The sequence below is a fragment of the Chenopodium album genome, chromosome 23, assembly GCF_948465745.1.
Source record: "Chenopodium album chromosome 23, dcCheAlbu1.1, whole genome shotgun sequence".
Lineage (NCBI taxonomy): Eukaryota > Viridiplantae > Streptophyta > Magnoliopsida > Caryophyllales > Amaranthaceae > Chenopodium > Chenopodium album.
The window spans coordinates 4532526-4557483 of NC_137856.1; the positions used below are offsets into that span (position 1 = coordinate 4532526).

Below are 24958 nucleotides of genomic sequence, written 5' to 3' on the forward strand. Positions count from 1 at the left end.
AAAGAGGTATGACTCATCTCAAACCTATGGTTTTCTAAGTATGGCTCACTCCACACCTTATACCAAAGACTGAATCAAACTCCCTTTAAAAGTGTAAATTTGAAGGATCCGACTCATGGAATTATACCCAAGTCAGAGCATTAACCAAGCTAATTAGAGGTCTAATGCTGGATCATATTTGCACCTATAGCTTCAGCTTATATAAATTACTTTCTATAACGAAATTCCTTATTATTTCTTGTGGATGATGGACAACCTTAATACATAATCATACCTCAGCTTCTATATAATTGCTGTCATAGTTGCTCCTTCATCCAATTCCTAGTATCCAATTTTCTTAAGCCATAAGATGATCCCAATCCTAACTCCAACCAGAAGTCACTCTTAAACTTGCTTCAAATTTACCATTTTAAGTGCTCATATCTCATAATAGTGTCAATACCATCATTAATACTCTGCTTTTTAAATCAAGCAGTGTGTACACCTATAACCTCACAAAAAGAAGACCACCACCAAAAGCTTAAAACCCAAAAAACCCCATTACCAAGACCACTCAAGCGATTTGACATCGACAGAATTAAGGAAATGGGGGCAAAAAATATATGAAAGTAAACCAGAAATCTTACTTGTTCCTACACTACTCTTGTCAACAAGTCCCAACCCTAAATGTGATAATTTAAAGCTAATATTAATCCTTTATTAAATCAAATGAATTTCTGCTAGCTGACTGCAAGAGAAAGAGAAAGAGAAAGAGAGCTTAATAACTTCAAAGACACCCTAGTCATCCTAGAATCTTTAACAAAATATAGAAGCCCTAAAAGAGATCTTGTTTTGCACATTTAATGATCATATTCTTCATCCATGACACATATAGTCTGCTACACTTAGCTTCAAGCAGCCAAAAATGATGTAGGAACTAAGTAATTACATCAATTGTAAAACAATGTACACTTGACATTTGTTACCTTATTAGTAACATACCTGCTTCAAAATAACATTTAACACAAGAAATTTTGCTAAACCAAATCCAACCATTTTGTGATCATAAATCCACATGATATAAATCATTTCAAGAAAACAACTCATTCATTGCAGCTCATGATAGCGATATTCAGGTAAATTGGCTTATAATTTGAGACAAGTAGCTAAGTCTTAATTATTTGCAGATTTGCATTCATTTCTGATAAGGTTTACAATGGGATAACAACAATAACAAATGTATTTATTAACACAAGGAACTAATTTCCACAGCATAAGTAACAACACAAACAGCTTATTATTGACAATGTTTATCTCAACTGACTCAATATAAGCAACTAATTTCACAATTTATGTACCAACACAAGCAACTAATCTTCACAATGTATGAACCAACACGAGCAACTAATTTTCACAATGTATGTACCAACACGAGCAACTAATTCTCCCAATGTATGTCATCCATTCTGTTCACCCTACAGAAAAACAGTATGAGGTGATACAAGGCTTTGAACATAGTTCACCGCTGTCACTTGGTGTCCAAAACGAACAGGCCTCGCTTCAATTGGAACTCGGCTGAAGTCAACAAGTAGTAGCCAATTAAAATGGAACATCATAACCTCTCTAGCCTTGCTAAGTCCAAAAAAATACCAATATTGATATCTCATATCAGCATGAAACAGCCTAGTCCATGATTCACTCACATCATATTCTTTCATCATCCACATCTCAACTTCATATCCACCATTATAATAATCCCAAGCACACAAGCAATCATTCATACGACACAAACTAAAAGCAGAACCAGGTTCCCCAAAATTAGCATACGGCAGTTTCATAAATTTGATACTACGCCGACTAACCAAATCAAAGACAGCAATGCATTCGAGACTCACTCCTAATATAGTAACACCCCAATGTAAAGCTTGATTTACCAGTGTTCCACTATGTATATACCAAGCATCTTCAAATAAAATTGGCAGCTTCATTTCCAGTGTTCCAGTGTTCCATTTTCTCGTGGAAGATTCAAAGAAAAGTACATATCCCATTCGAAAATTAATGGCAACAATGAAGAATTCCAGACTGTCATGATGGGTTGAAATACAACCAAACCCAAAACTATAATCATTTGCACCAAAATGATGATCACTCTGAAGAACAAATCCTCGAGGTTGGTGAATCACAACATCAAGATTAAGAACAGGATTACAAACCCGGTAATCAAATCCAAAGTTTGGAAGATCACTTGGAGATAGCAATTCACCCTTTAGAGCATGAGAACAAATCAACAAAACTAAACCGTGACAAGAATCGATCAAGAAAATGGGATTTGTAATGGAATATTGACCAAAATTGATGATTTGAACATTTTGAGAATCTCCATAATCGAAAGCAGTTAATGAAGAGTTAAGAGCAATGGAAAGAACAGACCTCGAAGAGAGATAATTTGGGTGCCGAGTATGCTTAATGATGAACTCGGAACTCGAGATTAACGTATGCCATTCTTTACAGACCAATTTGAAACGGTGAAGTGAAGTGGCGGGAAGACTTGGAAGGATTTTCATTAGTATGATGTCCGACGGAATTTCTCTGTTCTGGGTTCCATTGTTCTGGGCTTCATTGTTCTGGGTTTCATCTTTCTGGGCTTCACTGTTCTGGGTTCCATTGTTCTGGGTTTCTCTGTTCTGGGTTTCTTTGTTCTGGGTTTCACTTTCACTGTTCCGGGTTTCTCTTGATATGATGTGCATCGGAATTTCTTTGTTCTGGGTTTCTTCGTCGGCGTTTTCCGGCGGAGAAGACATGGAGTTGGGTTTTGGGTGTTTGATTTGCGGCGGCGATTATGGCGGAGAGAGAAAATGGTGGCGATTTTGGCGGCAACACTACAATGGATTATTAGATGGTTTATTTGATTTCATAAGAAAGTAAATGCAAACGAGATAATTTATAACTGTTTGATTTTTTTTTTTTTTTTTTTTTTTTTTGGGAAATCTTTCAGTTAAAAAAACATTATTGATGTTTCCTTATAAAAAAAAAATGCATTAATGTTATTACTGATTTAACATGGTAGAGGTACTACTGAGGTAGTGATTTGACTGATTTCCTATATTAAAATAAATAAATAAATAAATATTTAACATGGTAGTGACTACTCCGTACTGACTAGTGAGCGTAGTGAGTACTGAGTAGTGACTACTAGTGTAGACGTGTAGTAGTTTAGTTGAGAGAAATAATCACAAGTTAAAAAAAAAAAAAAAAAAACGATTGATTTTTAAAAATTTGTAAATTAGGGGTACTACCTTTTCTTACCATCTAATGACATTGAGTGATTTCTCAAGTGATTAGAGCTTTTCTTTGTTTTTTAGGAGATCTTAATTTCGAATTTCCTATCATCCAATAATTTCGGGTAGTTTTGTCAATTTTTCATTTTATTTTTTTAAAAAGAAAGAAAATGACTGATTTACAAAATTAATTTGATTTATAGGGTTCCCTCTATAGTTTGATGGATATTCAGTATTACGTTGTTACTAGTATTGTGTCAAAAAAAAAAAGTTGTTATTAGTATAACCAATTGGATGTTGGTGTAGTGGTGATTAATTGAGACTATACTTGGTAGGAAGAACCTGTGTTCAATCGTTCACAATCATTTGGGAGGGGACTGGAACCTAACCACCAAGAACTAATCCCCGAATCCGGATTAGCCAAAAGGGTGAGTTGGGTGAAACACCACCAAAAAAAAAAAAATGGTTCTTAAAAAAATTTGTTACTAGTATTGTATAGAGAATTAAATTAGTGCAAGTGAGGTTGATAGGAGGTTTAATAACTATGCGTGGAAGTGAGTTTAGTGGATGAGTGAAATAATTAAATAGCATTAAATAAGATTGTATTGCAATTATTACAAGTGTTGCGATGATTACAAAATGAAGGGAGCAACTATTGGAGACCTCACATCAACAAAATTCCTAATGTATAGACGCATAGTAATGAAAATCGGACACTTAAAAACTTAACTAAAATAAGATTGATTAAAAGAGGGAAAATCAAACTCTAAAATCAGTAAGAAACAAGTGTAAAACGCAACGTTACAATAACGAGGTCATCCAAGAATGTAGCACCATGGTTAATCAAAAAAAATTGCAAGTTGCTCCAAAACAATCAAAAAAATCAAATTGGGTATTCAACAAACTTAAGCTCGTATCAACCTTTAAATTTTAGTCACATTGTGTCAAGGAGAACTTTTAATTCAAAGCTAAAATATTTAATTTGGCGTGATAGTACAATAATCAAAAAATACTATTAATAACCTATTCAAAGTGTTTCAGGGACTAACATTTCAATACATTCAGATCATTGCAGGGATTGAAAATGAAAAAGTCATAAGCTTAACAGACCTATAATAGTTGAGCATGAATCAATCAAGAACGTAACGCAGCACAATACAAGTTTTAAGCAAATGTTTCTGTACAATCATTTCCTATAATGAATTTCTAACAAGCTATGGGGGAAGGCTAAGGGGTTGGAAGGCATAATGTGTGTCGTAAATTATTATTTGTCGACAATTCTTCATGTGTAACGAAGTGACTTAAGTATCATAGTTGCCTTATTTCAAAAAAAAAAAAAAGTGTCATAGTTGCCTCATATATATATATATATGGTCATATAGATGGCGGTTTATGGACAAGAATACAAGATCAGTCTACGTTGAGGGGTATCTGCTGTGTGCTGAAAGATTGTTGTAGACATACAAATGACCTGATTGATTGTTGTTAAAGAGAGACATGATTATATAATTAAGCACAATATTAACCAAGTAACTAACCACACAAAAGAAAAAGAAAAAAAAAAAAATTGAAAACGACTTCTCACATTATAAAATGCAAACGACCATGTCTATTGTCTATTAAGAAGATAATAAGATACAAATCAACCAATAACAGTACACGATATTGTCTAACGAACCCATATGATCAGACCAATTATCGACCCCCATGCACTCTGCTTACTTATGGCAGAAGGACTAGAACGGCCTTAAAGGGGAGGGCTAGTCAGCTGATTTTTGAAAATGAAGGAGACTAGTGACCTCAAGGGTAAGGGCTAATATTTGTAAGAATCTTTTGACAAAAATCAAAGCAGCTACCTTTCTTTCTTCAAATTCTCTTATTTGCAATTATTTATCTGCACACTGGTTCTTTAAAGTGTTACATATAATACATAGCAAAACAAATATGCAGATATTTCGAAGGATCAAGGCCGAAGTCAGCTAGCATTAGCTCATCAGTAAAGGCATAGATCATAACCCAATCCAAAATATGACTATATTATAATTTTCACCATATCAAACTTGTGCAGCTCATCCAATGAACGGGATTAACTTAACATATTATCTGTACCAATATTAGACATGATATAACAATAATCTAAAAATATATTCTAAGTGTTTCAAGGACTAGGAATAGCTTAACATATTATCTGCTATCATCTGTTTCAGAGACTAACATTTCACTAGCTTCTGACAACTACAGAAAATCGATCTACTAGTAATTAAATTGACAAGCGATCATTCACTGCTACAAGGAATAGACATAATTCACATAAATCAAGCCTTTTATTCATCAAATCCAAATAGAAGGCAGCCTCTAAACTTTTCTTTTTAAAACCAGAAACTGGTGATTCAGATCAGTGCAAGGATTGAAAAATGCAAGTCATACACTTGACAGAGTTATAGTTGTCTAGTTGAGCATGAATCGATCAAGAACATAACGCATCACAATACAAGTTTCACAGATGAGCATAGCGTGGGAAAGCTTCCTGGTTAGAGGGACACGGGATATATGGAGGAAGTCAGGAAGGCTAAGGGGTTGGACCGTTGGAGGACATCATGTGTGTCATACATGATCACTTGTCAACACTTCATGTATAGCATAAAGTGACTAAGTGTCATAGTTGCCTCTTATATATATAGATGGTGGTTCATGGACATGATCAGTCTACATTGAGAGGTATCTGCAAATGACCTGATTATTAGTAAGGGGTGAGAGGATAAAATAAGCTCAATATAATTAATTAACTAACCACTCAAAAGAGAATAAAAAAGGGAAACAACTTCTCTCATATAACAAGAATTAGACACATTAAACCATTCATTCATTCTAAAAATGTCAAATGGACTCCTAACAATTTACTCACATCATCACATGGAAACAACGAACTTCTCACACTTTATAAACAGATACCAAAGAGAATTCAGAACTAGGATTCTAACAATTTGCTCATATTGCTCAACTTAATGCAATAAATGACCTATTACTATACCTGAATAAACCTGGTTTCTTTTTTGATGAGTACTGATCATATTCATCATCCATAACACCTATAGACTGCTACACTTTATGCAGCCAACAATTATGTAGGAACTAAGTAATTACATCAATTGAAAAACAATGCACATTTGACATTTGTTACCTTAGATACCTGCTTTAAGATAACATCTAACACGAAATTTTGCTAAACCAAATCCAACCATTTTGTGATCATATCTCCAGTAAAATTGATAGGAGAAACACATTGTATAAATCAAAACAAGAAAACAACTCATATTCATTGCAGCTCATGATAGCAATATTCAGGTAAACTGACTTATTATTCAAGACAATTAGCTAAGTCTTATTTGCAGATTTGCATTATCATTTCTGATAAGGTTTACAACAGGATAACAACAATAACAAATGTTTGTATCAACAGAATCAACAAATTTTCACAACATAAGTACTAGCACAAACAGCTTATTTTTGACAATGCTTGTCTCAACCACACTAGCAACTAACTAATTTTCAGGCAGCAGTATGTACCAACACGAGCAACTAACTACACAATGTATCTACCAACACAAGCAACTAATTTTCAGAATGTATGTACCAACACGAGCAACTAACTAATTCTCACAGTGTATGTATGTATGTAACAACACGAACAACTAATCCTCCCAATGTATGTCATTCATTCTCTTCACCAGAGGCCGGATGTTTGATTATTGCATGAGGTGGTAAAAGGCTTTGAACATAATTCACCGCTTTCACTTGATCTGGAAACTCAACTATGCTCCATATTGGTGTATCGCAGCTGAAGTCAAGAAACCGTAGCTCATCAAAATTGAAAATCATAACCTCTCTAGGCTTGTTAATTCCAAAAAAATACCAATATGTAGATTCCATATCAGCACTAAACAACCTGGTCCATGGTTTCCCCACACCATATTCTTTCATCATCCACATCTCAACTGCATTTCCACCTTTAGAATAAGCCCAAGCACACAAGCAGTCATTCAAACAACACAGGCTAAAAGCAGAACGAAAGAGTAGTGCAGGTTCCCCAAAATCGGCATACGGCAAATTCATTAATTCCAACTCCTCACTACCCAAATCAAAGCAAACAATGCATCTGATACTCAAACCTACAGTAATACTCGCCACACCCCAATGTAAAGCTTCATTCACAAGTGTTCCACTATGTTTAAACCAAACATCTTCAAATTCAATTGACAGACTTTGTTCCTCATTCGTTGCCGCTGCTTTTATCTTTGCGTCATTTACAGACCATTGTTCGGTACTACAGTTGTATACAAAGACAACTAATACAGGACCATTCAAGGTCACAAGAATATTAATGGCAACAATGTAGAATTCATCACGAGTTGAAGAATAACCAAACCCAAAACTATAATCCTTTGCAACAAAATGAGTACTCTGAAGAAAATCTGGAGGAGGGTAAACAATATTACCAAGACCACCAAGAACAGGATTAAAAACCCTAAAATCAAATTTGAAATTAAGAAGTGAACAAGGAAATAGCGAATGACCCTTTGTCGCATCAGCAGAAATCAACAAAACTAAGCCATTACAAGAACCAATCAAGAAGATGGGATTTACAGAGGAATACTGGCCAAAAGGGGTGAAATCAAGATCTCCGTAATCGATAGCAGTTAATGAAGAATCATGGGCAATTGAAAGAACAGACCTCGAGGAGAGAGGATTTGGGCGGAACGCATGATTATTGATGAACTCGGAGCTCGAGATTAACCTACACCAATCTTTACGGACCGATTTGAATCGGAGAAGTGATTTGGCGGGAAGTCTTGGAAGGATTTTAGTTTCTATGATGTCCGACGGAATTTCTCTGTTCTGGGTTCCATTGTTCTGGGCTCCATTGTTCTGGGCTCCATTGTTCTGGGTTTCAGTGTTCTGGGTTTCATTGTCCTGGGTTCCATTGTTCAGGGTTTCTCTGTTCTGGGTTTCACTGTTCTGGGTTTCAGTGTTCTGGGTTTCAGAGTTCTGGGTTTCTCTGTTCTGGGTTTCGCTCGATATGATGTGCATCGGATTTTCTTCGTCAGGGTCTTCGGTGGTGCTTTTCAGCTTCCTATGCGGCGGAGATTGCGGCGGAGAAGACATGGAGTGGGTTTTGGGGTTTGAATTGCGGCGGCGATTATGGCGGAGAGAGGAAATGAAGGTGGTTTTGGCGGCAACACTACAGTGAGAGTGTAAGAGATGCTTTGTTTGATTTAAATGTGGAAAATTACAGAAAACAATACAGTATTTATAACAGTTTTTTTTTTTTTTTTTTTTTTTTTTTTTCTCTTCTTTAGTTTTTTAATTAAAGAAATAAAACTCCGTCAAGATTAGTCAAATATAAGTTTGGGCCAAAATAAAACGAGAGAGCCTAGAAATATTAATTAGTCGACTATAATTTAGTGTGTGGGTTGATATCACATGATTATTTTCTTTATATCTTTCATACTTGTCTTAATATTTTTTCCTCCTTAGTTTGTCATTCTCCTCAAACTCCACTTTTCTTCATTGTAGAGTAATTTACTTCATTAGCATTTTTGTTAATTAGATGCAAGATGATGTCAAAGTGATGACACTAGCGTGACTAAAAAAAATAATGTCGTTCAGTGTATTTGTTACCGAGCTTGTTTAGTGACCAAAGGTTGTAGCGTACAAAAAAAAAAAAGCCTTGATTGGATACAACAATTAAACGTGTTCGAAACTCATAAAAGGCCTTTTAGACAAGAGAATACAACAATTACTTTTGTCAAATTATTTGTTAATGTTTTGATGTATTAATTTTTTTTTTTAATTATTTTTTAGCGTACTTTATGAAATCGTGCACGAAAAATACGATTATAAATTAGGGGGGGAACATAAAGGACCTTGATTGGATCCTAGCTAGACCCTGCTAGACCCATAGGGTCTGGATAAGGGTAAATCCGGGTATGAGTCCGGGTATTACTAGACCCTACCCACTGCCATCCCTACCTACATACTTGACATGACTTCGTAGAGATAAAACCAATGAGCTTTGATTGCGGGTGTAGTGCACTCAAACAATCTTCCTAGTTGGATTGTAGCACCAAGAGGGGCAAACGCAAGCTCTCGTTTTTTAGGAATTTCTGAGGACTTAAGTAAATTAGATCCATTCAGAGACCACTCCAGTGATAGATGGAAATTGAGCCACTTCTTGCGACTCCCTAAAATAGATTTTTGCTAAAACCTCAACGAGGATATGTTAAAATCTTCTAGCAAAACTTGTCTTTCCCAACTCCTTTAATAGGAGAGTAACACAAGTCCTTATATGATTTTGACTTATCTTGACTTATTTTATTTTATTTAAAATTATAACTAATCATAAGCTTCATATGCCCCCCACCCCCCCCCCCCCCCCACCAACCCGAAAAAAAAAAAAAAAAAAAAAAAAAAAAAAAAAAGAAAAAAGGAAAAAAAAAAAAAGAAAAGAAAAGTACCCTTATATGTTTGTTTGTTTGATAACTGTTATATTTACAGCTAAGAAGAGTAAACTTGAGTAAATAGTTAAACACTCGAATATACAAATTCAAGATAATAATTTGATGAATACTTAACAAGAAATTTGCTGTCTTGCTGAAGTGAATCCAATTTATTTTCAACCAAGTAAAAGATATATTATTATTCTTTAGCTTTTCTATAATAGCAAATATTAAGCTAGTTGAACCACTTTGTATCAAAATATCAAATCTAGTTATCTAAAATAGAAGAGATGAAACCCATGAGATTTTATCAAATGCAGAAAGCAACTCATCGTATTCATTGCAGTAAGCATAGTAGACACTTTGATCCGAGTTTATTACCTATCATTACAGAGAATCTATTCTCTTTGATCCGAGTTTAAGATAAGAGGCGATATAACTAGACATTTTGTATCATTTCACTAGCAAAAATAAGGGAAACTATCTTAATTTGTGAGATAAGTAGCTAAGTTACTGTCATTTTAGGAAGCAATCAACTAACTTCACAATGTATATACAAACAATAATCATCTATTCCCTTTGGTTCGAGCTTAAGGCAAGAGGTAATACAAAGCTTTGAACATAATTCACTACATTAAAAGTGTTCCCGGGTCCTTGAATTGTAAATTTGAAGGATCCGACTCATGGAATTATACCCAAGTCAGAGCAGTAACCAAGCTAATTAGCTGATGTACTTTGTTGAGGTCTAATGGAGCATAAAAGCTGTGTTTTATTCTTAAGACAAGTATAGCTGGCTCATATTTGCATCTATAGCTTCAGCTTATAAAAATTACTTTCTATAACGAAATTCCTTATTATTTCTTATGGACGATGGCCACCTTAATATATATAATCATACCTCATAACAATATGAAATGGGCCTTCCATACTAAAACCAATTGGCGATAGTAGGAGGTACTCCTCTACCTTATAAAGTGAAACCTTCTCTCCTCTTTCTCCAATGTGGGACACTCATAAGTGGGCTACAATGGGATTCAACGTAACCTCACCTTAATATATAGTTGCTCCTGAAAATTTTTCTACTCATCCAATTCCCAGTATAAGTTAAGCAATAAGATGATCTCAATCCTAACTCCAACCAGAAGTCACTCTTAAACTTGTTTCTAATTTACCAATTTAAGTGCTCATATCTCATAATGGTATCAATAGCATCATTAAGGCGCTCTGAAAGAGTTTCAGGATCCACATACTCTGCTTTTTAAATCAAGCAGTGTGTACACCTAGTAACCTCAATAATATAAGACACCACCAAAAGCTTAAAACCCAAAAAACCCCATTACCAAGACCACTCAAGCGATTTGACATAGACAGAATTAAGGAAAGGAGGGCAAAAAATATATGAAAGTAAACCAGAAATATTACTTGTTCCTACACTACTCTTGTCAAAAAAGTCCCGAGCCTAAATTTGATTATTTAAAGCTAATAGCCTAACACTAATCCATTATTAAATCAAATGAATTTCTGCTTGACGACTGCAACAGAAAGAGAAAGAGAGCTTAATAAATTCAAAGACACCCTAGTCATCCTAGAATCTGCTTACAAGCTCTTGCGAACACAAAAAAAGCTGCCAAGTAATGATCATATTCTTCATCCATGACACATACAGTCTGCTACACTTCATGCAGCCAAATATTGATGTAATTACATCAATTGCAAAACAATTGTTATCTTAGTAATATGCCTGCTTCAAGATAACATTAAAACAAGAAATTTGCCAAAACAAATCCAACTCATATTATTCTCTGATTTTTCTGTAATAGCAAATTACCAAGTGCTAGTTAAACCATATCTTAATTATATCTCCAGTAAAAATAGATAGGAGAGAAACCACATGATATTAATCAAACCAAGAAAACAACTCATATTCATTGCAGCATATGATAGCAATATTCAGGCAAACTAACTTAATTATCATTCAAGACAAGTAGCTAAGTCTTATTTGCAGTTTGCATTATCATTTCTGATAAGGTTTACAGTAGGATAACAACAATAACAAATGTATTTATCAACACAAGCAATTAATTTTCAAAACATAAGTATCAACACAAACAGCTTATTCTTCACAATGCTTGTCTCAACCACATGAGCAACTAAGTTTCACAATGTATGTACCAACACGAGCAACTAACTAATTCTCACAATGTATCTACCAACACGAGCAGCTAAGTTTCACAATGTATTTACCTACACGAGCAACTAACAAATTCTCACAGTGTATCTACCAACACGAGCAGCTAAGTTTCACAATGTATGTATGTACCAACACGATCAAGCAACTAATTCTCCCAATGTATGTCATTTATTCTCTTCACCGGAGGTTGGATATCTGATTATTGAATGAGGTGATAAAAGGCTTTGAACATAATCCACTGCTTTCACTTGGCCTGGAAAATAAACTTGCCTCCATTTTGGTGTAATGCAGCTGAAGTCAAGATATTGTAGCCCATCAAAATTGAACATCATAACCTCTCTACGCTTGGTAAATCCGAAAAAATACCAATATGTAGATTTCATATCACCGCAAAACAACCTGGTCCATGGTTTTCGCGGACCGTATTCTTTCATCATCCACAAATCAACTAGTCTTCCATCATCAGAATAAGCCCAAGCACACAAGCAATCATTCAAACAACACATTCTAAAAGCAGAACGAATGAGTACTGCAGGATTCCCAAAATAGGCATGCGGTAACTTCATAAATTTGACCTTCTTACTAACCAAATCAAAGCAAACAATGTATTTGACATTATATCCTAATTTAGTAACACTCCAATGCAAAGCTTCATTCACCAGTGTTCCACTATGTTTATACCAAGCATCTTGAACTGCAATATACATCCTTTGTTCCTCAATGTATCGCCATGCTGTTCGCGGTACAGAAAATTCAGACCATTTTCGGGCACTACAGGTGTATAAAAAGACAACTACCCCAGGAAGAAGCAAGGTGTGAGGAAAATTAATAGCAGCAATGTAGTATTCGTTATGAGTTGAAGAATAACCAAACCCAAAACTATAATCGTTTGCAAAACTATAATCCTTTGGAAAACTATAATCGTTTGCAGCATGAGTACTCCAAATAATATTTGGAGGAGGGGAAATAGTAATACCAGGATCACCAAGAACAGGATTAAAAACCCTAAAATCAAATTTAAAATCGAGAAGTAAACAAGGAAATCGCAATTTTGCATCAGCAGAAATCAACAAAACTAAGCCATTACAAGAACCAATCAAGAAAATGGGATTTACAGAGGAATACTGGCCAAAAGGGGTGAAATCAAGATCTCCGTAATCGATAGCAGTTAATGAAGAATCATGGGCAATTGAAAGAACAGACCTCGAGGAGAGAGGATTTGGGCGGAACGCATGATTATTGATGAACTCGGAGCTCGAGATTAACCTACACCAATCTTTACGGACCGATTTGAATCGGAGAAGTGATTTGGCGGGAAGTCTTGGAAGGATTTTAGTTTCTATGATGTCCGACGGAATTTCTCTGTTCTGGGCTCCATTGTTCTGGGTTCCATTGTTCTGGGTTTCTCTGTTTTGGGCTTCATTTTTCTGGGTTTCACTGTTTTGGGTTTCTTTGTTCTGGGTTTCATTGTTCTGGGTTTCTCTGTTCTGGGTTTCTCTGTTCTGGGTTTCGCTCGATATGATGTGCATCGGAGTTTCTTCGGCGGTGTCTTTCATCTTCTTAAGCGGCGGAGAAGACATGGAGTTGAGTTTTGGGGTTTGAATTGCGGCGGCGATTACGGCGGAGAGAGGAAATGAAGGTGGTTTTGGCGGCAACACTACAGTGAGAGTGTAACAGATGCTTTGTTTGATTTAAATGTGGAAAATTACAGAAAGCAATACAGTATTTATAACCATTTTTTTTTTTTTCTCTTTAGTTTTTTTTATTACAGAAACAAAACCCCGTCAAGTCGAATATAAGTTTTGTGTCAAAAAAAAAAAAAAAAAAAAAAAAAAAAGTCGGATATAAGTTTGGGCCAATATAAAACGAGGGAGCCTAGAAATATAAGTTTTTTTTTATTGATAATTGTTTTTTTTTTTTTTTCCTTTTTAAAACTTATTTCTATTCATTTTTTCTTTTTTTCTATTTTTTTTTTTATTTGAGAAATTGTTTCTATTCATTTGAAACAAAGAGATTTAGTCTTCTTTCAAAAAAAAAAAAAGAGATTTAGTCTAATTTCTTAAAGGTCTAATTGATTTTTTTTTTTTTTTAAAGATGGTCTAATTGAATTTTTATTATCTTATTTGATCTGATTTTTTAATTTCACTAAACTTTGACTGTATTTTATTAATACTAATTTTAATAAATAAAAAAAATTATCAAAATGGATTTTGTTAGATCGTACGTGTCATTAGGAACTTTTCAAAAAGGTAATTCTCATAATTTCTAATACACAATTAACTACTTCCTCCGTTTTCTTTTACTTGCAACACAGCCTTGTGGCACGTGTTTTGAGGTCTGGTTTATGTAATGTAAACGAATAAATTATTCATTATAATTTTTACAAATGATACTTAACCCTATTCTAATCTTTGTGTAAAAATTATTTTGATAAAATTGCTCGTTTACACTCACTAATCATCTCCTAAACTGCGTGCCGCCTAAAAGGTGTGTTGTAAGTAAAAGAAAACGGAGTAAGTATATAGCAATAAGTAGATAATAATTAAAAGTTGTGATTTAATTTGACCTGAATGATTTTAGTCTAATCTGATCTGATTTGAATTTTTTAATGAATAAGGAATAAGTAGGTGAAACTAGTTGAAGAGAACATTTCCTTACTCCGTACATTTTAGGGGTCGTTTGGTTGGGGTATTAATCACATAGAAAAGGGATTAATTGTCCTTGTTTCCTTTGTTAGGTCTTTATCCCATTCCCTTCACTCTCTCCATTCCCCAAATCCGTCCAAGCTAATTCCCACCACCATACCACCACCCTCATCGACAATTCCAACGTAACTGCCCTCATTGCCCCTCTAATCTTGAGGACTCCATCCATATCTTTAGGGATTGCCTCTCTCGAAAGTCGTTTGGGACTTGACTCAGGTTATCGATATTGATCTTTTGCTAGAAGATATTGGTGGGCGGCTTGATAGTAATTTAACCACCAATCTTATGGTGGGGACCTAACTTGGAGAACTTTGTTTCCTATCTTGTGTTTTGAAATATGGAAAGGTAGAAATAATCTCTTCTTCCAAAATGAACCCTTCTCTTACCTCCAAACCATTGTACACCAAAAATAAATTGTAGAGTAATTTATTTCATTAGCATTTTTGTCAATTAAATGCAAGATGATGTCAAAGTGATGACACTAGCTTAGCGTGATTAAAAGCAATAATGTCGTTGAGTATAATTGTTTACAAGTTTATGTTACCGAGCTTGTTTAGTCACCCAAAGGTTGTAGTGTACAAAAAGGAATTAGCAAGAGAAATGAAATGTGTTTAAGATTCATAAAATTAAGGCCTTTTAGACAAGAGAATACAAAAATTATCCTTTCTATCTTCATCTTCTTCCCCAACACCTATGACATCTCCTGCAAACTCGATACATTCCTTTCTCACTCCTCTCAACTAATTACGTCACTTTTAAATAGTTATTCTAAACCTGATCGGTCATCAAGATCGACAAATTTGCAATCCCTAAACACAAGAGAAAAAAAAACAAACAAACAAAATTGACTTTGACCCTATGAGTACGGATAGGGTATGTAGAAAGGTGGTAACGGGTACGGTAAGGGTTGGGGTACAATATACTAAGACTCAGACCCTACCTACGGACTTGTCAAACCTAGACCCGTACTTAGACCCGCCCAATTTACTAAATAATAAAAAATCAAATAATACTTGTAAAACCCTTAGTATATAAGGAGCTTATAACTGACTTCTCGCATATCTCACATTTTGTTTCACCGGTCTAAAGTTCCAATTTCCAAATAGAGAAACCTCAAATCTCAACTTCAGTACTTTATTGCATTTTGTTTTGTCGAGTCACTGGTCTCAGGCAATATTCGCATCGCCAGTTTTATAATTGTGTTATAATTTGTCAAATTAATTGTTAATGTTCTCATGTATTAATTTTTTTTATCATTTTTTTGCGCACTAAAAAATACATTAAAAATTAGGGGAGGGGGGAGGGGGGAACGTAAAGGAACCTGATTGGATCCTAGCTAGACCCATAGGGTCCGGGCAAGGGTCTAAAAATTTAATCCTAGGGGTCCGGGTATGGATAAAAGTTCGGGCACGAGTCCAAAAGTATTACTAGTTGACCCTACCCACTGTCACCCCTACCTGCATACTTGACATGACTTCGTAGAAATATAACCAATAATAATCTTCCTAGTTGGATTGTAGCACAAAGAGGGGTAAACGCAAGCTCTCATCTTTTAGGGATTATCCGAGAACTTAAGTAAATAGATCCGTTCAGCCCTAAAATAGATTTTTTAAAAAACCTCAACGAGGATACGCTAAAATCTTCTAGCAAAACTTGTCTTTCTTAACCCCTTTGGTAGGAGAGTAACACAAGTCTGTATATGATTTTGACTTATTTTAATTAATTTCAGCTTATCTTATTTAATTTATTTAAAATCACAATTATTCATAACCTTCATCCCCCCCCCCCCCCCCCCAAAAAAAAAAAAAAAAAAAAAAAAAAAAAAAAAAAAAAAAAAGTCCCCTTATATGTTTGTTTGTTTTGATACATGTTATATTTTCAGTTAAGAAGAGTAAACTTGTGTAAATAGTTAAACAAATATACACTCGAATATGCAAATTCAAGATAATAATTTGATGAATACTTAACAAGAAATTTGCTGTCTTGCTGAAGTGAATCCAATTTATTTGTAAAAGATTTATTATTATTCTTTGGCTTTTCGATAATAGCAAATGTTAAGCTAGTTGAACCACTTTGTAATCAAAATATCAAATCTAGATGAAACCCATTTTATTTTCAACCAAGTAAAAGATTTATCATTATTAGTATTTGGCTTGCTATAATAGCAAATTATTAAGCTAGCAGTTGAACCACTTTGTAATAGAACATCAAATCTACAATAAAAGAGAGATGAAACACATGATATTTTTATCAACTCATCGTCACTTTTATGTTTTATTCATTGCAGTAAGCATAGTAGACACTTTTATGTTTTATCAACTTAAGTTTATTACTATCATTTGAGCCACACCCAGTTGATAACAAATATCAACAAATTTTTGTTAATATCACCAATTTTTCTCTCTCCTCCCCTCACATGACCCATTTTTCTTTCTCTTTCCTCCATTTCTATGGCAACTACTTCCTTCTCTCTCCTCCAATCCCATGCCCAAGGTCGGATCTACAGCAGTCGGCCGGCCGGCCGGCCAAAAAAACGACACCCTAGTAGCAATTTATGAAAATTGGGGCCATACAAACCCTTTAATTTAGGGAAAGGGATTTGCTCGTACTGTGGTGTTAAGGCGGTCGAATGTTGGTGCAGCAGCCTGTGGTGGTCGACTAGGGTCGATTCGTAAAGGCTAGTGAAGCTAAAGGTGGTGATGTGGGTGGTAGCTAGTGGTGTTGCGGCGGCCGTATGGTGGTCGGCTGGAGTCGATTGGTGGTCGACAAGGGTCGAATTCGTGAAGGTAAAGGTGGTAATGTGGGTGGTAGTAGAGGTTGTACGTGGTGATAGAGGGGAGAGAAAGAGGGTGTGGTTGCTAAAATTACAATAGTACCCTTGGTGTGATAGCTAAATTTACAAAATAATCCTTGATATTAACAAGTTTTGTTGATATCTGATATCAACTTGTATTTACTCCTATCATTTACAGAGAATCTATTCATTGCTGTCATTCGGCGGCAAGCCGGCCTCAAGGCTGGCGAGGAACTGGAGCGGCTGAAAAGGGGAAGCGGTGCACAATGCTAGGCCGAAAATATAAAAAACCTAAACGAAAACTAAAACGCAAACGAGAAAGGAAAAAAACAACCTAAGGTAGTAGATCGGAGGCTCGCCGATGCTGTGGCATGAGCCGCACGCCGGCCGACGAGCCTCATGGCCGGAGCAGTTATGGGAAGGCGATAGGGTTTGAGAGAGAGGGGCGCCGCTATCTTTTACTTAGTACTTGCACTAATTCGTACATGATTACCAAGCTAAATATGTCCCTTTGGTTTAGTTTGAAATTATTTGGAAAAATCAGAATAATTTAGACATAATTAAACCATATAGGTAATGCAGCCAACCAAAATTGTTTGATTATGCAAAAAAAAGATATAATTGAAGTCGTCCTAAGTTAAAACTTGGGCATAAACCAAAAGGAAAAGCTTAATTTAGAACGATTATCATGACCTCTATAAATGGTTTCAAATGCTTGATTTGATATGTTGAAAAGTCCATTGTCAGCTTTGTCACCCCCAAAGATAAGAGGGTTTCCATTCCGAAATTTCCACTCATCATTGGTGAAATAAATACAGTTCCTTCTGCAGTTATGAATGCGCGATGCACGAATCGACAACGAAGTATTACTCCCTAGGAACATTGCAACATCACCCAAGTCATAGACTTGTGCCCAAATACTGGACTCAAAGTTGAACTTGTATACCTTAAAATTTATCGTTTGATATTCCCAAGGATCACTGTCGTAAAGCTCCAATCTGTATCTGATTACCATAACAAGTTCACCAAATGATTCCAACAAGTATACTTGATTTAATTCAATGGAATTAGATGACAATGGTACTATATAATTCGACATAAATGAGGGTCGAGGTATATAGTCCATTAGAGTAACAGGCTGTGAAGTTAAGAATGCACTCATCTCACAATATCCAACTGTTCCAAACTCGTTTATGAATAGCAATTTTGAACCCCAACGCGTAACATCTGTCACATTCCCTTCAAAAGTATCGGGTAAATAAACCCAAGTCCATTCTTGGTCACCAGGCCTTGCATAATGTACGTTGTGATAAAAGATACCAGGTGTTGTTATCACAATGTATTCACCATCAGCTTCAATTACAACGGCCTTTTGTATGATACATATTTGTAAGAACTCAGGGCCGTCTTCATCTTCAACACATACGTTGGGCATGCTTGAAAGAGGGGGTAGGCTAATACGAGACTTAGTTATCGGGTTCAACATGTACAGCTCTAGGTTATGATCGAGTACGACAATCCAACCACACGACGAACCCCAACATCTAGCACCATAAGTTTGAGGGAGATGTAATTGGTAACACCTTTGTTTATTAGGACAGTATATTATCCTAGGGTAATTAGGGCTATTTTGTGCGTTTTCGGGTAGCATCAACCATGGCATTGTCCTAGTCCAATTATTTTTTGGCCGTAGAATACGCATACTGCCATGATTGACATACAGCCGAGAAAAAGACTAAGTCTTGGGCAGAATCTAGTTTCAACACTATTTCTCTAAGGACATCAACGGGTAAATCACTCCAATTAACCATTGTCGGATTAATCTCAAGCTCTCAATCTTCTCCTTACACAACGTGTATTTATATATACAAACTACAAAGTATTAAATCCTAATTCTCTTTTTTATTTTGAAATAAAAAGCATTCAATCCTATTTCTAATAGTACTCTATTACCTAAGATAATTAGGAAACTTATTTTACATAAAATAAGAAGTTTTTTTTTTTCTTTTTTCCTTCTTAAGGGAAAGTTTGTTCTTATTTTATAAGGAACCAATCCTACATTCCTACAACGATAAGGAAACTGAGTTTTGGTATAACGTATACGGAGCATAACTCTTCATGATGTACCACACAATTTGCAACTCAAGAATAAACTTACATTAGAAATTCTATGTAGTACTAATGTTTATTTTTCTTTAATTTTATGAAGAACATGCGTGAAAGTTTCAAAGGATATCAAGAAAAGAAGATTTTTACATGCGTATATGTGATTAAATTCCACAGTTAAACTAAATTCAATTGGCTCTTATCCTAAGCATTTCGTATGATGGTAATTCTAAGTTATGGAACGACCGGCAAAAAAACACATGAAGTATATCAATAACCACAATAGTAATCAAATGATATTTTTGTTTCCCATGTGAAATTTCAAGAATAATTCAAAAACATAATCAAACGGATCATTTTATTAAGAATTTGTTTGGTTGCAAAAATTAAAAAAGAAAAGTGGAAATCAGAAACAAAAAGGGTTATTTGGTTAACAATAACAAATATAAATGAGGAAATAGCATATTCATGGAAAACTTCCAACAAAACATGGAACTTATTGGAGCAGTCATAATGAATAAACTATTTATTTTCAATTATTATAATTTATACTTAACTGATAATTAGAGATATTATTGACAAAAAAATAACATTGGCATTGAGCAAGAAATAAAATCGGAGGGAGTAACTCAATACTACAAAAGCAAATGTTGATGCCAAGGCCTTCAATCAACCTATTACTTGCCAATAAAGGATACACAGAAGCAATGAATGAAGCAATAGACAGCAAATTTCATATATCCCCATTTTAGCATCATTCACATCTCAAATGGGCCAAAAAATCATTATTATGGTATATAACTGAATCTAAAATAGAAACAACTAAATAATCAGGCCCCCTATAAAAGGGTAAAAAGGGCCACAAAAATCCCCACTTATATAGCTTGAGTTTTTTACTTACATATCTTGTAAGTATTGTCGATATTAGAAGCTAATCGGATAAATATACTTTAGCTATTTTCAAACCCTCTTCTTCACCCTTATGTCAAGACTTACAAAGCTATTACCTAATGAGTGATTCACTGATTTGTGAAATCACCTTCATGTCAAGACCTTAAAGAGTTATTCCTTTTTTTTTTTTTTTTTTTTGTGAGAAAAATAAGAGCCTTTGTAGCAACTTAGCAAGTAACAATATTATTGAGGAAAAAACTAATTTAAAAAATTGAATTTCCCAAATGAAATTCTGGATTTGTCTCAATCAACTTGTTTGGAAACATTTAGAATTTGGAATTGGATTTGACACAAATCCAACCCTTTAAACAAATCTGTCCATTTTAATGAATTTGAAATCCAATAACAAAAGCTGTCATTTCGATTTCTGGAGCTATTGTTTTGTTTCCCCCTCCTCTCTTTCATTCTCTTCTCAGCCACCGTTAATGGAAGCTTGGATTTCTTGACTATGTTGGATTGCTTCTTTTTTTTTTTTTTCTCTCTCCCCTTCATGTACATCTCATTTCTATCCTCCATTAAAACTTGAACCTAATTTTCATCAAGTATAACAAGAATACAAGCAATTAACTAACTTCACAATGTATATACGAAAAATATATGAAAGTAAACCAGAAATCATACTTGTTCCTACAGTCCTACAATTATCTTGTCAAAAAGTCCCAACCTAAATTTGATAATTTAAATCTAATACTAATCCATTATTAAATCAAACGAATTTCTGCTAGATGACTGCAAGAGAAAGAGAAAAAGAGCTTAATAACTTGAAAGACACCCTAGTCATCCTAGAAATTTTAACAAAATATAGAACTCCTAGAAGACTTCTTGTTTTGCACATTTAGAATCTGCTTATCAAGCTCTTGCGAACACAACAAAAGCTGTCAAGTAATGATCATATTCTTCATCCATGACACATATATACACTTCAAGCAGCCAAAAATTGACGTAGAAACTAAGTAATTACATCAATTGAGAAAGAATGCACATTGACATTTGTTACCTTAGTAACATATATACCTGCTTCAAGATAACATTTGAATAAGAAATTTTGCTAAACATTAGCAAATTAGCAAGTGCTAGTTGAAGCATTTTGTGATCATATCTCTAGTGAAATAGATAGGAGAAAACACATGATATTAATCAAACCAAGAAAACAACTCATATTCATTGCAGCTCATCATGATAGCAATATTCATGTAAATTGTCTTATAATTTGAGACAAGTAGCTAAGTCTAATTTGCATTATCATTTCTGATAAGGTTTACAATGGGATAACAACAATAACAAATGTATTTATCAACACAAGCAACTTATATTCACAACATAAGTATCACTGTATCAACACAAACAGCTTATTCTTGACAATGCTTGTCTCAACCACACTAGCAACTAATTTTCAGGCAGCAGTATGTACCAACACGAGCAACTAACTACACAATGTATCTACCAACACGAGCAACTAATTTTCAGAATGTATGTACCAACACGAGCAACTAGCTAATTTTCAGAATGTATGTACCAACACGAGCAACTATAAGTTTCACAATACCAACACGAGCAAGCAATTCTCCCAATGTATGTCATTCATTCTCTTCACCAGAGGCCGGATATTTGATTATTGCATGAGGTGATAAAAGGCTTTGAACATAATTCACCGCATTCACTTGGTTTTCAATATCAACAAGCACCCATTTTGGTGGAACGCGACTGAAGTCAAGATATGTCAGCCAATCAAAATTGAAGATCATAACCTCTTTAGGCTTGGTAAGTCCAAAAAAATACGAATATGTAGTATTCATATCAATACGAAACAACCTGTTCCACACTCCATATTCTCTCAAAATCCACAAATCGACTACTTTTCCAGCCTCAGAATATGCCCAAGCACACAAGCAATCATTCAAACAACCCAAACTAAAAGCAGGATGTAAGATTCTAGGTTCCCCAAAATTCGGATAAGGCAATTCCTTAAGGCTCAACTCCCTACTAACCAAATCTAAGACAACAATGAATTTCTGAGTCGTTCCTGGTACACTAATACCCCAATGCAAAGCTTCATTCACCAGCGTTCCACTATGATCATACCAAGCATCTTCAAATACAACGGTCCGTCTATCTTTCTCAATGTTTCGCGGTATTTCTTTTACAACCCATTTTCTGGATTTACATAAGAATACAAAGACAACTGCCAAAGGAAGATTCATGAACGCTGGAAAATTAATGGCAACAATGTAGTAATCCTCAGGAGTTGAAGTATAACCAAACCCAAAACTATAATCATTTGCAGCAGGATGAATACTCCGAATAACTAATTCTTGAGGGTGGGTAATCACAATATCACGCTTAAGAACAGGATTGTTAACACAGTAATCAAATCCAAACTTAAGAAGATGAATTGGAGATAGCAATTGACCATTTAGAGCATGAGAACGAATTAACAAAACTAAACCGTTACAAGAACCAATCAAGAAAATGGGGTTTGTAGTGGAATATTGGCCAAAATTGATGATTTGAACATTTTGAGAATCTCCATAATCGAAAGCAATTAATGTAGAATTATGGGAAATGGAAAGAATAGACCTCGAGGAGAGATAATTTAGGTGCCGAATATGATCATTGATGAACTCGGAGCTCGAGATCAACCTATGCCAATCTTTACGGACCGATTTGAATCGGAGAAGTGAAGTGGCGGGAAGTCTTGGAAGGATTTTAGTTTCTATGATTTCCGACGGAATTTCTCTGTTCTGGGCTCCATTGTTCTGGGCTCCATTGTTCTGGGTTTCAGTGTTCTGGGTTTCTCTGTTTTGGGTTTCAGTGTTCTGGGTTTCTCTGTTTTGGGTTTCAGTGTTTTGGGTTTCATTGTTCTGGGTTTCTCTGTTCTGGGTTTCAGTCGATATGATGTGCATCGGAGTTTCTCTGTTCTGGGTTTGTTCGTCGGCGTCTTCGGCGGTGTTTTTCAGCTTCTTAAGCGGCGGAGAAGACATGGAGTTGAGTTTCAGAGTATGATTTACGGCGGCGATTATGGCGGAGAGAGGAAATGATGGTGGTTTTGGCGGCAACACTACAGTTGGAGTCCAAGAAATGCTTTGTTTGACTTGATATGGAAAATTACTGAAAACAAAACAACTGTATTTATAACTGTTTTTTTTTTTTTTTTTCTTGGAATTCCTCTTTAATTTTATTATTACAGAACTTGGTTTTATAAATGTACAAGTTTTAAAACGTGTTGGGCCAAAATGAGGGAGCCTAGAAATAATACAGAAAAGTAAGAAAACAAAACTATGTTAACTGATTTTTTTTTTTTCCTGTTTACAATTTTAGTTTTTATACTCCGTAATTATGGAAACTTAGGAGATGTTCTCATACGATTATTTTCAGTTCAGTTAAACTTCTAATTTTCTTCTCTTATAAAATACTCATTTCAGTTCAGTCAATGATAACAGATCTTTAGTAAGGTACTATACTCCATACTAGTACATAGTTGCTTTGTGAACCAATGACGATTAGTCGAATACAAACTTCGAGCCAAAAATCGTGCCCAAACTCACTAATTAGAGCTAAAATAGCATACATTTTGCATCTTCAAATCAAATTTGTCATATTTTCTATCAAAATTTGATCATTTGATCCTAATAGAATTTAAACAAATGTATTTTTACCCCGCTTGATTATATTTTTAGATTCGCCACTAACAGGCAAGTTCCCGGGCTAGGGAGTCAGGCTACTTTTGATCAGCTCTACTGCTCATTATACAAAAAGAAATTGGCAAGATATTTAAATGTGTTAGATGTTCATATAAGGCATTAAAAACAAGAGAATACAGAGTTATTTAGTTTGATTTAAATACACACAGGTACCAACAATAAGTTTTGTAAATTAAATAAGTATAATTTTTTTACATATAATACTTTTAAAACTTAATTATATCGTATGCATTTCAAATTTATGCTTGTATCAACATTTAATTTTTAATCAATTTATACGTACAAGGGATCAAGGGGAGCTTTTATTTAAAATTTAATTTGTGTGTTATACGGAGTATATAGGTAAGATTAAGAATTTCATATCGTGATTCTAATTAATTTCCTTATTTAAAGATATAAATCTACTCCAAAACTATCTTGTGCAACTCATCCAATTAACGAATTGAACATATTATGTTCTGCACCAATTAGATGTGATCTGTACAAATACCCTATTCAAACTTGTCAAAAAAAAAAACATTCTCTCCTACAAAAAAGATTACACACAGCTACATACATTAAGTGCTATATTGAAAGCAATAGCTGCTCTCAATGAAAGAAAACACTCCCAACCAAGAACCCTCCTCTGAGGAACAAGATTTGCTCAAACGATCTTACAAGAAACCTAAAAGAAAAATTACTCATGAAATCTTTTCTACTGAAGGCACTGCTGATCATTTAGGGAAAAATATCCCTAACATGCCCAACCCAAACCAA

The 24958-nt window shown here is 34.7% G+C and overlaps 4 protein-coding genes across 4 annotated transcripts; all 4 read right to left on the reverse strand.

The window, feature by feature from the left end:
• Positions 1-1454: 1454 nt before the first annotated feature.
• Positions 1455-2780, reverse strand: LOC145606882 (F-box/kelch-repeat protein At3g23880-like). Its single transcript, XM_081662723.1, has one exon. It carries the CDS (start codon positions 2778-2780, stop codon positions 1455-1457), a length of 1326 nt encoding a protein of 441 aa, XP_081518849.1.
• A 9329-nt stretch (positions 2781-12109) lies between these two features.
• On the reverse strand, positions 12110-13525 carry LOC145606883 (F-box protein CPR1-like). Its single transcript, XM_081662724.1, has one exon. It carries the CDS (start codon positions 13523-13525, stop codon positions 12110-12112), a length of 1416 nt encoding a protein of 471 aa, XP_081518850.1.
• A 4556-nt stretch (positions 13526-18081) lies between these two features.
• On the reverse strand, positions 18082-18879 carry LOC145606885 (F-box protein SKIP23-like). Its single transcript, XM_081662725.1, has one exon. The coding sequence runs from the start codon at positions 18877-18879 to the stop codon at positions 18082-18084; it is 798 nt and encodes a 265-aa protein (XP_081518851.1).
• Positions 18880-22078: 3199 nt separating this feature from the next.
• On the reverse strand, positions 22079-23482 carry LOC145606886 (F-box protein CPR1-like). Its single transcript, XM_081662726.1, has one exon. It carries the CDS (start codon positions 23480-23482, stop codon positions 22079-22081), a length of 1404 nt encoding a protein of 467 aa, XP_081518852.1.
• Positions 23483-24958: the final 1476 nt, after the last annotated feature.

What these genes read in the sequence shown, in the direction of transcription:
- LOC145606882 (XM_081662723.1), bottom strand. Translation starts at nt 2,780, where the DNA reads ATGTCTTCTCCGCCGGAAAACGCCGACGAAGAAACCCAGAACAAAGAA.
- LOC145606885 (XM_081662725.1), bottom strand. Translation starts at nt 18,879, where the DNA reads ATGCCCAACGTATGTGTTGAAGATGAAGACGGCCCTGAGTTCTTACAA.
- LOC145606883 (XM_081662724.1), bottom strand. Translation starts at nt 13,525, where the DNA reads ATGTCTTCTCCGCCGCTTAAGAAGATGAAAGACACCGCCGAAGAAACT.
- LOC145606886 (XM_081662726.1), bottom strand. Translation starts at nt 23,482, where the DNA reads ATGTCTTCTCCGCCGCTTAAGAAGCTGAAAAACACCGCCGAAGACGCC.